Source organism: Podarcis melisellensis (genome assembly GCF_964234715.1).
Source record: "Podarcis melisellensis genome assembly, chromosome: 4".
Classification (NCBI taxonomy): domain Eukaryota; kingdom Metazoa; phylum Chordata; class Lepidosauria; order Squamata; family Lacertidae; genus Podarcis; species Podarcis melisellensis.
This window is the reverse complement of record NC_138531.1, coordinates 72,761,929-72,774,033: the sequence shown is the minus strand read 5'-3', so window position 1 is coordinate 72,774,033 and position 12,105 is coordinate 72,761,929. Positions and strand designations below refer to the sequence as shown.

At 42.8% G+C, this 12,105-nt stretch overlaps 1 protein-coding gene across 4 annotated transcripts in view; it reads right to left on the bottom strand.

Moving 5' to 3' along the window:
- The window catches only part of GRAMD1C (GRAM domain containing 1C), a 60,184-nt gene that overhangs the window by 30,736 nt on the left and 17,343 nt on the right, over window positions 1-12,105 (bottom strand). For all 4 annotated transcript variants that reach the window (XM_081908473.1, XM_081908472.1, XM_081908475.1 and 1 more), the window contains exons 3-6: window positions 11,663-11,747; window positions 5,901-6,004; window positions 5,280-5,375; window positions 2,808-2,888 (exon numbers count right to left, since the gene is read on the bottom strand). In XM_081908473.1, coding sequence (XP_081764599.1) covers window positions 2,808-2,888; window positions 5,280-5,375; window positions 5,901-6,004; window positions 11,663-11,747 — 366 coding nt within the window. The remainder of the gene's footprint in view (window positions 1-2,807; window positions 2,889-5,279; window positions 5,376-5,900; window positions 6,005-11,662; window positions 11,748-12,105) is intronic.

The window sequence follows — 12,105 nt, the reverse complement described above, 5'->3', positions numbered from 1 at the left end:
CTGTGTTATGAATTTTTGTGTTTTTAAATTGTAAGCTGCCCCGTGATTCTCGGATGAAGAGAGGTATAGAATGTAATAAATAAATAAATAGTTTATTAAATTTGTATTGATAAAAGCAATCATTGATATATATGCCTTCCACCCACAATAAGTAGAGGTGTGTGTCTGCCTGCCTGCCTGCCTGCTAACAACCAATCTCCCTGGACACATTTTACTTCGCTTGCTATGAAAGGAATTCCTTTTGTTGATGTTTCTTAAGTGTATAGCCCTTATGGTTGTGAGAAGATACCTTCAGCCTTCAAAAATGTGAATTGAGCATTAAAATACCTCTGCAGTTGCATATGCAACCCCACAGGCATGAGCTATCTTTTGCTAAGAATGTAAGAGCCCTAATGCTCTTACCAAACACCTGATGCTGAACCAAAACAACGACCTCCCTAGTCCAGCATCTTGTTTCTCACACTGGCAACCTTATGCCTCTGGGCCCCGCTATTGCTTTACAGCACCTGGTATTAAAAGGAATGCTGTCTAATCCTGTTGTGTCAGTTCTCTTCAGTTTCTCTAACCAAAACACTAAAGCTGCCCAGTAGTCGGGGTGTGGGGGAATCCCCTCAATCACAGGAAGATTATGGGTGAACAAGAAACACCTAAAAATATCCAACAGCTGTAAAAAAAAAAAAGAATACAGTGGTACCTCAGGTTAAGTACTTAATTCGTTCCAGAGGTCCGTTCTTAACCTGAAACTGTTCTTAACCCGAAGCACCACTTTAGCTAATGAGGCCTCCTGCTGCCGCTGTGCCACCAAAGCACAATTTCTGTTCTCATCCTGAAGCAAAGTTCTTAACCCGAGGTAATATTTCTGGGTTAGCGGAGTCTGTAACCTGAAGTGTTTGTAATCTCAAGCATATGTAACCCGAGGTACCACTGTACATGGAAAACCTACAATAGGATAATCTAGGTAGACGAAAACACACACAAAGTACCTAATTCCCAGTGTATTTCAAACACAAGAGAAGAGCTGCTTCACAAACAAGACAGTGGATCTGTTCACCAATTCAAGAGAGCTATCTTTTCTCCTAAATATAATTCTCAGACCCTTACCAAATGGGTAAGCAGATTCAGTTTAGGGTTTGGATGACACATTAAACTGTGGCTAATCAAAAGCAAGCAATAGCTTTCCATCTTCTCGTTGCCATGTTACACTGACAAGCATGGAAACACAAGGCTCGGTGTAGCTCCTTCTCATCCCACTAAACTCAAGTTAATATGATGTTTGAATGTGGCCACTGTGTTTGAATTCTCTCCTATATTAAAAAAATAATAATCCCTGAACAAACTAGTACGCTTAAGAGAAGCTTAGATGTTTGGGTTTTATTTTGTTTTTACGTGAGAGAGAATACTTCAACATGTCATCTTCCACCTGCTACTTGAAACAACCTATTTTACGGAAGTAGTGTGCCATGTGGCATTTCTAAACATGTTTAGAACTGCAGTTTAAGTCTTTCTAAGAATATTTTTAGAATAAACCAAAACCTGTTTAAGGATTCAATTCAGTTTTTAAAATAAAGATGCCTAAATCCCTCATGTGGAAACTATTACATTTGGTAACAGGTAAGTCCAGGGGCCATGCATGGTTCTGAGGCCTCAGGACTCTTTCTAGGCCACATCACCTCAGCAGCCCTAACTCTGCAGCCTCCTTGGGTGCTTTTGCCTGTCCTTGCTTTCCTGGAGGAGACATGTATGCATAGAAACCTCTGACCTTTGGTGTTTGGGTATGTGCACAGAAACCATGGCTGGAATGCAGCCTACTGTATAGTGCAGGGATGGGGAACCTGTGGCCACTAGGTTGTTATTGGAATCCCAACAGCCCCAGCCAGCCCCAACCAGGATGATGGGAGATGAAGTCCAGCAACATATGGAGGGTCACAGGTTCTACATCCCTGCTAAGAGTCAGATGATCTAATGCTCTACCTGTTTTGGCCTCTGGCTTAACCCACTGCTGACATGTGGCCCACAACAGGTTGCCCATGAGGGGAATACAATGCCCGGGCTGAAAAAGATTTCCTATCCCTTCTTTTCATATCCTTATAGATTACAATATGCTTTTGTTATGACTTTTGTGTGTGTGTGACTAAGATCTCTCCACATCCCAAAGGAGAACCACATCAGGCCTCATGCCAAACCTTGGTAGGCATTATGTGAGCACACAGTTCAGAGCCTTGGGCTTACACTGCCCTCACGTGCCCTCGTGTGAAGGCAATTCACTCTCTAATGAAACCTGATCTGATGCAAAAAGTAATGCAACATAAGGCTCTCAAGAACCTACAAGCACCAAAGACCACCTGTCCAAAAATTACCTTCCTTCTCTCCAACCCTGTTATATAGTGGAGATGTTTAACTTCCATTTATGCTATTTCCCCATGACATCCTGTTTTTCTAGCTCTTATCTATGAACCAAATATCACCAAGAAGGCCAGAGCACTAGGCAGGGTACCTACCCAAGCTATCATCTCAGGATTGACTTTACTGCCACAAGTATAGACTTCTTCTTGTGACAAATTTTGCGCTGAATTTTTTTTAAATTAACATCTAGTTACCTTTACTGTTCTAAACCACACCAATCTTGCACACAAGCACCCTTATGCACGATATCCAGTGCTAATTTTTTAAGAATGGATAACTTAACAAATGCAAGTCTCGGAACTTAGTTGTAGAGTGCAAAGGCAAACAACTAGCAATATATGTTAGAATTCAAGCATTTAAAAAAATGGCCAGGGCAGACGTTTCCCAAGCATATCAAAGCTTACCTTCTCCAACAACGAATTCTGCCACAATCTAAAGATATTGAGGTAGCTTCTGTCTCTGGCACTGAATGAAGTAAAGAAAAACTGCAAAGAAAAAAGACAATCATGTACAATTTGTAAAATGATCTGAATGTTGCATATCCTCATCCCAAGGAAAATACATGGAACTAAGGCTACAAGATTTCAGTTGGATTTTGTTTCCATTAATAAGGCTGTCCCCATCCGGGTAGATTTCAGAGGACAACTTAAGACACATCTGTTCACACAGGCATTTGTGGGAGGTCCGTTATTGAGAAGGACAATATCTGACGCTGCTGCTGAGCTGTTTTGATTGGCATAATATGTTTTTAAATTGTGCTTAAATTAATTACTTACTTCACCAAACCTTTATTAGGCATTACAAGTACTGTATAAAAGGTAAAGGTAAAGGTACCCCTGCCCGTACGGGCCAGTCTTGCCAGACTCTGGGGTTGTGCGCCCATCTCACTCAAGAGGCCAGGGGCCAGCGCTGTCCGGAGACACTTCCGGGTCAAGTGGCCAGCGTGACATCGCTGCTCTGGCGAGCCAGAGCTGCACACGGAAACGCCGTTTACCTTCCCGCTAGAAAGCGGTCCCTATTTATCTACTTGCACCCGAGGGTGCTTTCGAACTGCTAGGTTGGCAGGCGCTGGGACCGAGCAATGGGAGCGCACCCCGCCACGGGGATTCGAACCGCCGACCTTTCGATCGGCAAGCCCTAGGCGCTGAGGCTTTTACCCACAGCGCCACCCGCGTCCCTACAAGTACTGTACAGGTCATCATAAAAAACAGCCATGTAAAATGCATAATGACACAGATTTTCATTGGGATTTCTTCCCACTAAATAATGCCATTCACCACTCTAAGAGATACTATTGACAAACACTCAGCCACTCTTGCAGTTACTTCCATGTTAACGTCAGACAGATAGAATCTGATATTTTCATTGTGCCATGGTGTTAGACTACCCAAAAAGGGGGATAGCACGTGTTTGTGTAGCTGGTTGTACAATGGACAGTAGAAAAGGATATGTTCTACAGTGTCCAGCACATTCAAAGAACATCCACAATGTCTATCATTTCTGGGGATGTTTAAATATCTGCCCTTGACAAAAGCTGAGGGGAAAACTTTCAGTTGTGTTAACATAAAGGCCTGCTTTGGACAGGAATTATTAATTATGAGATATAAGTGATCCTGTTATCTGTTATATTTAAACCATAGAACTTGAGGGAGCAAATTTTATTTACAGATGACTCAATGTTTTGTTTTTCAATATCTGGTTTGAATATTGCACTTAATCTGGTTTGAATATTGCACTAAATATATTGCTGACTTGAATTATACAAGGGTTCCAAGTCAATACCGATGTATCTGATTTTGCTATGTAAGAGTTAGAATCCTCTGGATTTATAAGAGTCCTTAAGTAACTCAGAGAGCAGACTCAAAGGTTGGCAACGGAAATGGCAACGCAACCAGTATCTTATAGTGCTAGCCCACACCCAATATTCCATCTTGTGTATACCTAGTTCTTCACACATTGTCTCATACTTGATTGAACTTGGGAGCCCCAGGATATGTCTCAAGAAACTTGAGAGCGTATTTTATCTAAATAACTATTATATGCTTGTATCCATATTGGGATCCTAAAAAGTAGCTGGGATGACACTTTAGCTTGAAAAATGTGTGCATTTTAAATTAATTGTTTTATGTTTTTATTGTGCGTGCTCATCACCCAGATATTACAGGATGAGCAGCATGTTTATAAATATAATAGCAAAATAAAATGTTTACATTGAGATGCTATACAAATCTAATCAGAAATAAGTCCCACTAAGCTCAACAGAGTTTACTGCCACATAGGTCATCAGGGCAAATGGGGCACTACCCCATCAACTTCAGGTAGCCCCCACTTATGAGTCCAGGGGGTGGCACTGGCTGTCACCTTCCTCTTCCTTAGTCTCAGTGTTACCAATGTAGAACTCAGTCAGGTAAAGAATGGAGGCAAAACTAGATGAGCAGGGGGGCAAATTAGGAGGTAGCAGCAACTGATCAGGAGGATGCAAGAGGGATGCAGATGACAACAGACCCACCCACCTCAGAAAAGCATGCATTTGCAATCCTGACATTCCCACAAAGCAAGGAAATCCTGCAAGTGAGCTTGCCACGCCTTGTCTTTAAAAACATGGCTTGTGGGGTGTGGAAACAATTAGGGCATCATCATTGTTTACATCCAGTTCTTAGCATCTTGTCTGATTCCTGAACTCCTGAACTGTCTGATTCCTGAACTCCTGAACTGTGTGTCTGCTGCCTAGCTGGTACTGTTACATGCTTGAATAAATATCTCCCCCCCCCCCACCTTCCACATAAGAATCTCTGTCTGTGTGTGCTGGGAAGGAGCCAGGACAGTTCAACATTTTTAAAGAAAAAGAGTAAAGAATAAATTAAAGAGCATCACACCTTCTCCCCTTCAGTTGCTATCTGGATGGCATTTGGGATGAGCCGAGCTGTCTTCTCTTTTGTCATGAAGGTGATATCCTTCAAGGCGATAGAAATCTGAAGTTCAAGAACACACATGAAGTAAAACAATGTAAGACCTCAGACGAAAGCTTTAAAGACATAGTATGTCATAGTATGTAAAACATTGGCTTTCAGACTTGCTATCCACAAGGAACCTTTTCTATATCAGCTTGTCTGCAGCAGAACCTTCTAGGTGTGGGAGAGAATTCCGGGCACAATAAAAAGTGGGGTGCAGATCACTTTAGGAAAGTAAGGACTAGCCCAAGACATTTTGCCACCCGAGTCAAAGGAGGGTCCCTCCCCCACCCCATGTCCAGAAGCCAGTCAAACTGGCATTTAAATATCACTTCAACATTGGCAATGGGACAGCATCTATCACACTTGAGGAAGAGCAAGGCCACCTCAGCCAGCCACCTCACTTTGCCTAATGGTAGGTCAATCCCAATTTTGCTGTCCGAGGTCATTGTCTCACTATGCCTGATGAGAGGGTCAGTCCTGAGGAGTCATTGCAGGCACATGCATGCACGCACACACACACACACACACACACACAGGCCTTACTGTGGTCTCCCATCGGAAGATGTTGCTGTGGAAACAGAGCCAGTTTTCAGAAAGATACAGGCGTCCTTGAAGGAGGATATCCTTCTGGAGAGCACAGGCATAATCTAAAAAGGGAAATGATAAAAGAGTGTATCTTTTTAACAGAGCTCAGTTAAACTCATGATTTAGCTTAGCAGCAATGTTGTGCTCCTAAGGAACTTCAAGCAGCTTTAAGTATCTTGTGGGTGGTTGTTAAAATGGAGGAAATTTTCTTCATTTGTCAGAGGGATACCTGAAACATTTCATATTCTGAGCAGCTTTAAGGAAAAAAACCTTTTAAAGAACAGCGTACAACTATTTTAAGATGTGAGGAAAATTAACATGTGCTTCATTCCTCAGTAAACCTACATGCTTGGCAAAACTTCAAAAACAGGTTAAGGAAAAAAGGCATTTCTGTGCTGGAACAGGGATATCCTTGAAACTTACATGCATATGAAGTCATGTATCTGACCATGCTCTTTTACAGAATGGTCATCAGGTTAAGCCCAATGTTGTCTGCTCATAGTATGGATGCCCACGGACTTACATAATTTAAAAGGTGAGCTCACTGTGGAAGTGCATTCGCCAGGTTTTATTTAGGTATATCATCTTCTCTCCCATAATGAGTTGAGCAGAAACTGGTTCTTCCAGTTTGCAACAAAAGATTGACTGGAAGCTGGTGACATCATTACTTCCAGAACCAGTTTTTCCAAGGGTTACACACTTGAGGGCCAAACTGCTCCTAATGTTATATGTGTGAATGCAGTTAATGTGTCCTCTTTTATTTTTCATAGCAGCTGCTGGGAGGAGCAGGAATTAAACTCTGTTACATCCTTTCCCTCCATTCCCATCGTCCTGATGTCAGACACAGACACACGTAAATTACTGTAGGTCCCAGGAGGGAAACAGCCATTAATACTGGCATTAATAATGGCAATTTGCCTCCTGGAGAAAACAGCAGCTTTGAGGTATGGGCATTTTTCACAGGAATCATGACATGGAGAGAGAAGAGAATAAAACTTAAAACTGAAACCCTGCAAAGCACATATTCTGCTTTCCAACTCTGGCCCCTCCTCAAGATACCAAGATTTACCCAGTTTTAAAAAATTTCCTCCTGTTACAGGCAGATTGAGGAAGCAATCCAAACCCAAGATCTGCTGGGATGAGCCAGGTTTGGAATAGGCAGATCTCCAGCTGAGTCGGGGCTCAGCTGGGCCTAAAGGTAAAGGTAAAGGTACCCCTGCCCGTACGGGCCAGTCTTGACAGACTCTGGGGTTGTGCGCCCATCTCACTTAAGAGGCCAGGGGCCAGCACTGTCCGGAGACACTTCCGGGTCACGTGGCCAGTGTGACATCGCTGCTCTGGCGAGCCAGAGCTGCACACGGAAACGGCGTTTACCTTCCCGCTGGTAAGCGGTCCCTATTTATCTACTTGCACCCGGAGGTGCTTTCGAACTGCTAGGTTGGCAGGCGCTGGGACCGAGCAGCGGGAGCGCACCCCGCCGCAGGGATTCGAACCGCCGACCTTTCGATCAGCAAGTCCTAGGCGCTGAGGCTTTAACCCACAGCGCCACCTGTGTCCCTTTCAGCTGGGCCTACATCAGCTGAAATTCCTCATCCTTGCTCAGATGGATGTATGCCAGTTTAAGTCATCCATCCCAACTAAGGGATTAAAGGTAAAGGTAAAGGGACCCATGACCATTAGGTCCGGTCGTGACCGACTCTGGGGTTGCGACGCTCATCTCGCTTTATTGGCTGAGGGAGCCAGCGTACAGCTTCTGGCGAACCAGAACAGCGCACGGAAATGCCGTTTACCTTCCCGCCAGAACGGTACCTATTTATCTACTTGAACTTTGACATGCTTTCGATCTGCTAGGTTGGCAGGAGCAGGTACGAAGCAACGGGAGCTCACCCCGTCACGGGGATTCGTACCGCCGACCTTCTGATTGGCAAGTCCTAGGCTCTGTGGTTTAACCCGCAGCGCCACCTGCGTCCCTAACTAAGGGATTAGCAAAGGCTAAAAAGAGCCATTCTGGGAGAGAGGCAGGGGGAGACCCAGTGTCTTTTTTTCTAGAAAAACAGGTGCCAGTACCCACCATGAAGTTACTGTAACAAGTGCCATACTTTTAAAAAGAGGTGCCGGTACTGTGTACCCTTGAGTACCTCCTGAGGAGAAAAGCACTGGGGAGATCTACAGTAACCCATTGCAAACTCTGTTCAGCTCAGTCACCCACAGGAAGTGACACTGGCAAAAAAGAAGAAGAGGAGTTTGGATTTTATATCCCGCTTTATCACTACCCGAAGGAGTCTCAAAGTGGCTAACATTCTCCTTTCCCTTCCGCCCCCACAACAAACACTCTGTGAGGTGAGTGGGGCTGAGAGACTTCAGAGAAGTGTGACTAGCCCAAGGTCACCCAGCAGCTGCATGTGGAGGAGCGGAGACGTGAACCCAGTTCACCAGATTATGAGTCTACTGCTCTTAACCACTACACCACACTATTTTAAAGGCTTGTTTTCCCTCTTCTAGGCTCAGGCCACCTCAGTCATCAGTAGCCCCTGTCCTTCAGGGGGTAAATTACACAGGCATAATATACCCCAGCATAAATCATTCTTGCTTCTTGCAGCTCAGATTTCCCTGCCCATTTTACAAATTGTTCAGACTTCACACTGAACTTGAGCCCTAAAAGTAGAAACTTATGAATGAATCTGCATCAGTATCTACTGCTATCCAAAAACCACACATTTTTGCCATCACCTGTTCCAAAATAAATTGCCTCCGTATCACTGGAACATGGCAATCTGAACAGATAAAACAAAAACTTTCAGGGATTAGGACTCAAAGGCTGCTTTAATAATTTGAGCCTCTCCATCAAATGCACTAGCTCTGAGTGGGACAGGCTTTCTCCCTATGCAGACAGCGCTTCTCTCATTGAGGAATAATTATTTCCAAACACTATGCATTCTAATTTATTTATCTACGGTATGTTAAAAGCCTCTATACCGCTTCTCAAGGCCAAATTGCCTAACAAATCAGTTTACAAATCAATAAGCATATACAAATGAAGCACTACAAGCATTGAAAGCCAATTACATCCAAAAATAGAATACAAAACTAGCACAGAGCAAGCAGTCCTTTTAATTCAGCATCAAAAGTTGACCTTAAAAGGGCATGATTTAAAAAGGGGCGGGGGTTGCTGTTTAAAAGTTGTTAAAGGCCTACCTAACATCACTCATAGCAGAATTCCAAAACTGGGAGACCGCCGCAGAAAAGGCAGTGTTCTATGTTACCTGCAAGCCTAATAGTTTTTACAATAGGGCTGCCATACGCCCGGATTTTCCTGGACACCACCGGGATTTCAAAGGTAGAGATGACATCCTTGGGAATTTCCAAAATGTGGTGCTTTGTCAACAACTTTGGGGTTTCCCTAAGGAAACCTGTTTTTTTTTTCTTTTTGAAATATGGCAACCCTATTTCACAGGCACCTGAGTAGTATGAGGGTATGAGTAGGTTAATGTGTGTGCATGCAGTCCATAATATAACCTGGTCCCAACCATTTAGGACTTTAATGTCATCACCAGCACTTTGAATTGGGCCCAGAAACACACTGGTAACCAGCGCAATTGGCTAAGTATATGTTTAACATATACCTCCTGGCCCCAGTAGCTAGACAGCTGCATTCTGTACTAGTTGTAACTTCTGAACTATCATCAAATGCAAGCCCATGTAGAAAGCTTCGGAGTAGTCTAGCCTGGCAATCTCTAGTGCGTGAATAATTGTGGCATGGCCCAACGTCTCTTAATAGGTTCACGGCAAACAAACTGAAGCTGATAAGAAGCAGCTTCAGCCCCCACAATCTGGGGGCTGCACACCCAAGCTTGGTCTTTCAGGGCGAGTGCAGTTCCATCAAGGATTGGTTGAACACCTCCATCTAGGGTAATCTGCTTTCCTATTCACAGCATATCTGTTTTAGCTGGCTTAAGCCTCAACTTTTAGGAGTAAGAAGGAAGGCTTCAAGGACAGAGGGCGTGGTGTCATTGAGAACTGTGCTTTCGGCCTTTTTTCAGATTAAGAACTACAGTAGCTCTCCTCCCATTCTTTATTCTTTAAAAGTTTTTGCTCCTTTTTTTATCATATGTAATAGCTCCCGACTTCGCATCACATATTGGAGAATAACAGTTGATACTGCTGTAGAGTGCAATACAGTAAAGCTTTAAGGTCAGAGTAGGAAACATTTTAATGAATAACATTTCCTTTGAATACAATACTATGACTTTGCACTGTCCTTGACTAGCCAAACTTGCATTCAGTGCAGCCCATGCCTAATCCGGCTGTTTACTCTTCAGAATGGTTGTCATATGGAAAGTATGCCGCACACAAAGAGCCAAATTGCTTGCTTGCTTTCCTACACCAGTGCAAACGGCAGCTTGGAATTTTAAAATAAAGTGGAATTGTTTACTACAGACCATACTAATTCTCTATTGGATATGGGCTATTTTAAAGCTTCAGATAATGTTTCAGTAAGGACGTCTTAAAAATGAGATCAAGTTAGCTTGTGTCATGGGCGCATTTGAAAGCTGTGCAAAATACACAAGGGAGATATGGAGGATTTGCAAAGGGATGAAATGAAAGGGCAGGGCCTTGTTGAACATTCTGAGAACAAAAGGCAAATACATCCAGAAGATTAAAGAGCAAAATGTCAGCGCTGTTCAAGCACAGAGAAATTAAAGGCAAGCAAGTAAGGCACAAATGGAATGAAATTAGCAAGAAGATGTTCTGCAAGTACAAATGAACTGGAAACTGACTGCCCCCCCCCCCAAGATCTCTTCTTAATCTGCTGTTTGAACTTCTTGAAAATGTTTCAACATTATGGCAAGGTCCAGAGATCCAAGGCTAGGGATGGGCAAATATGTCAGTTTTGGTTTCTCTCCATTTCTCATTTTTCTTAACATCAGTTAAGTTCCCTTTTTTAAAAAATAAATCTTCATGAAAATTCACCAGCATTTCAGTGCTAATTCCTCCTAATAGCATATACACATTTCTGTATTCAATTTGGTCAGATACATGCATTTTTGCAAAGCAATTTCTCCTAATATAAACCATCATTGTAGACATTTTTATGCACACTTTACCCTAGAATGTGCATTTTTATGCATATTACCTAACTGGGGAACTGCATTGCAAAATTCTGAAAAGTGTGAATTTCAAAGAACAGTTGGGTTTCAGTTTACATACTGGGGAAACCCAGCCAGATGGGCAGGTTATAAATAAATTTATTACAGTGGTACCTCGGGTTAAGTACTTAATTCATTCCAGAGGTCTGTACTTAACCTGATACTGTTCTTAACCTGAAGCAGCACTTTCGCTAATGGGGCCTCCTGCTGCCACCGCGCTGCCGGAGCCCGATTTCTGTTCTCATCCTGAAGCAAAGTTCTTAACCTGAAGCAGTATTTCTGGGTTAGCGAAGTCTGTTACCTGAAGTGTATGTAACCTGAAGCGTATGTAACCCGAGGTACCACTGTAGTATTATTATTATTATTATTATTATTATTATTATTATTATTATTATTATTTTATTTCAGAAAGCATGCTTCAAGGAAGGCGTCCTTTAAGTTGCTTCATTTTCTTCACAACAAAGCATTCAGTATTTTTGACATTACGTTTCCAGGTTACAAGGTTCAAATTTGCTTTAAATATAAAAATGCAGCTTGTAGCTCCACTCATAGGATGAAACGTTTCCCTCTTACCTACTACAAGCCTTTCCAAATCTGGCAGGTGCGAGAATTGTCTCTTAAATTCCTCATTCCTATATTTGTAAGTGGAGCTTGAGATCTGCAAAAAGAAAAGGTTCAAGAAAAAAAGGGGTTTTTGTGTTTTATTATCATCAAAGCCTTGCAGAAAAACAAGTGTCAGAATTAACGTATGTGCACAGTGTCCACACCCAGTGAATTAACCATGCACTGTCGCCTTAAGCACAACCCAGTCTCCAGCCTTCCCTTTGATCTGGCAGAAACCCTCCTGAAGTTCTGACGCCCCCTGAATCCCAGCCATGAAGTTGTACATGGAGTTTGCATGCCATACCCAAGGTTTAACAGACAACACAAAAGGAAATTACTGTTATCATCTCATTGTGCAATGTGCACTTATGAAATATAGCAGTCTGAACGTATCATAGATATTAATGCAAAAT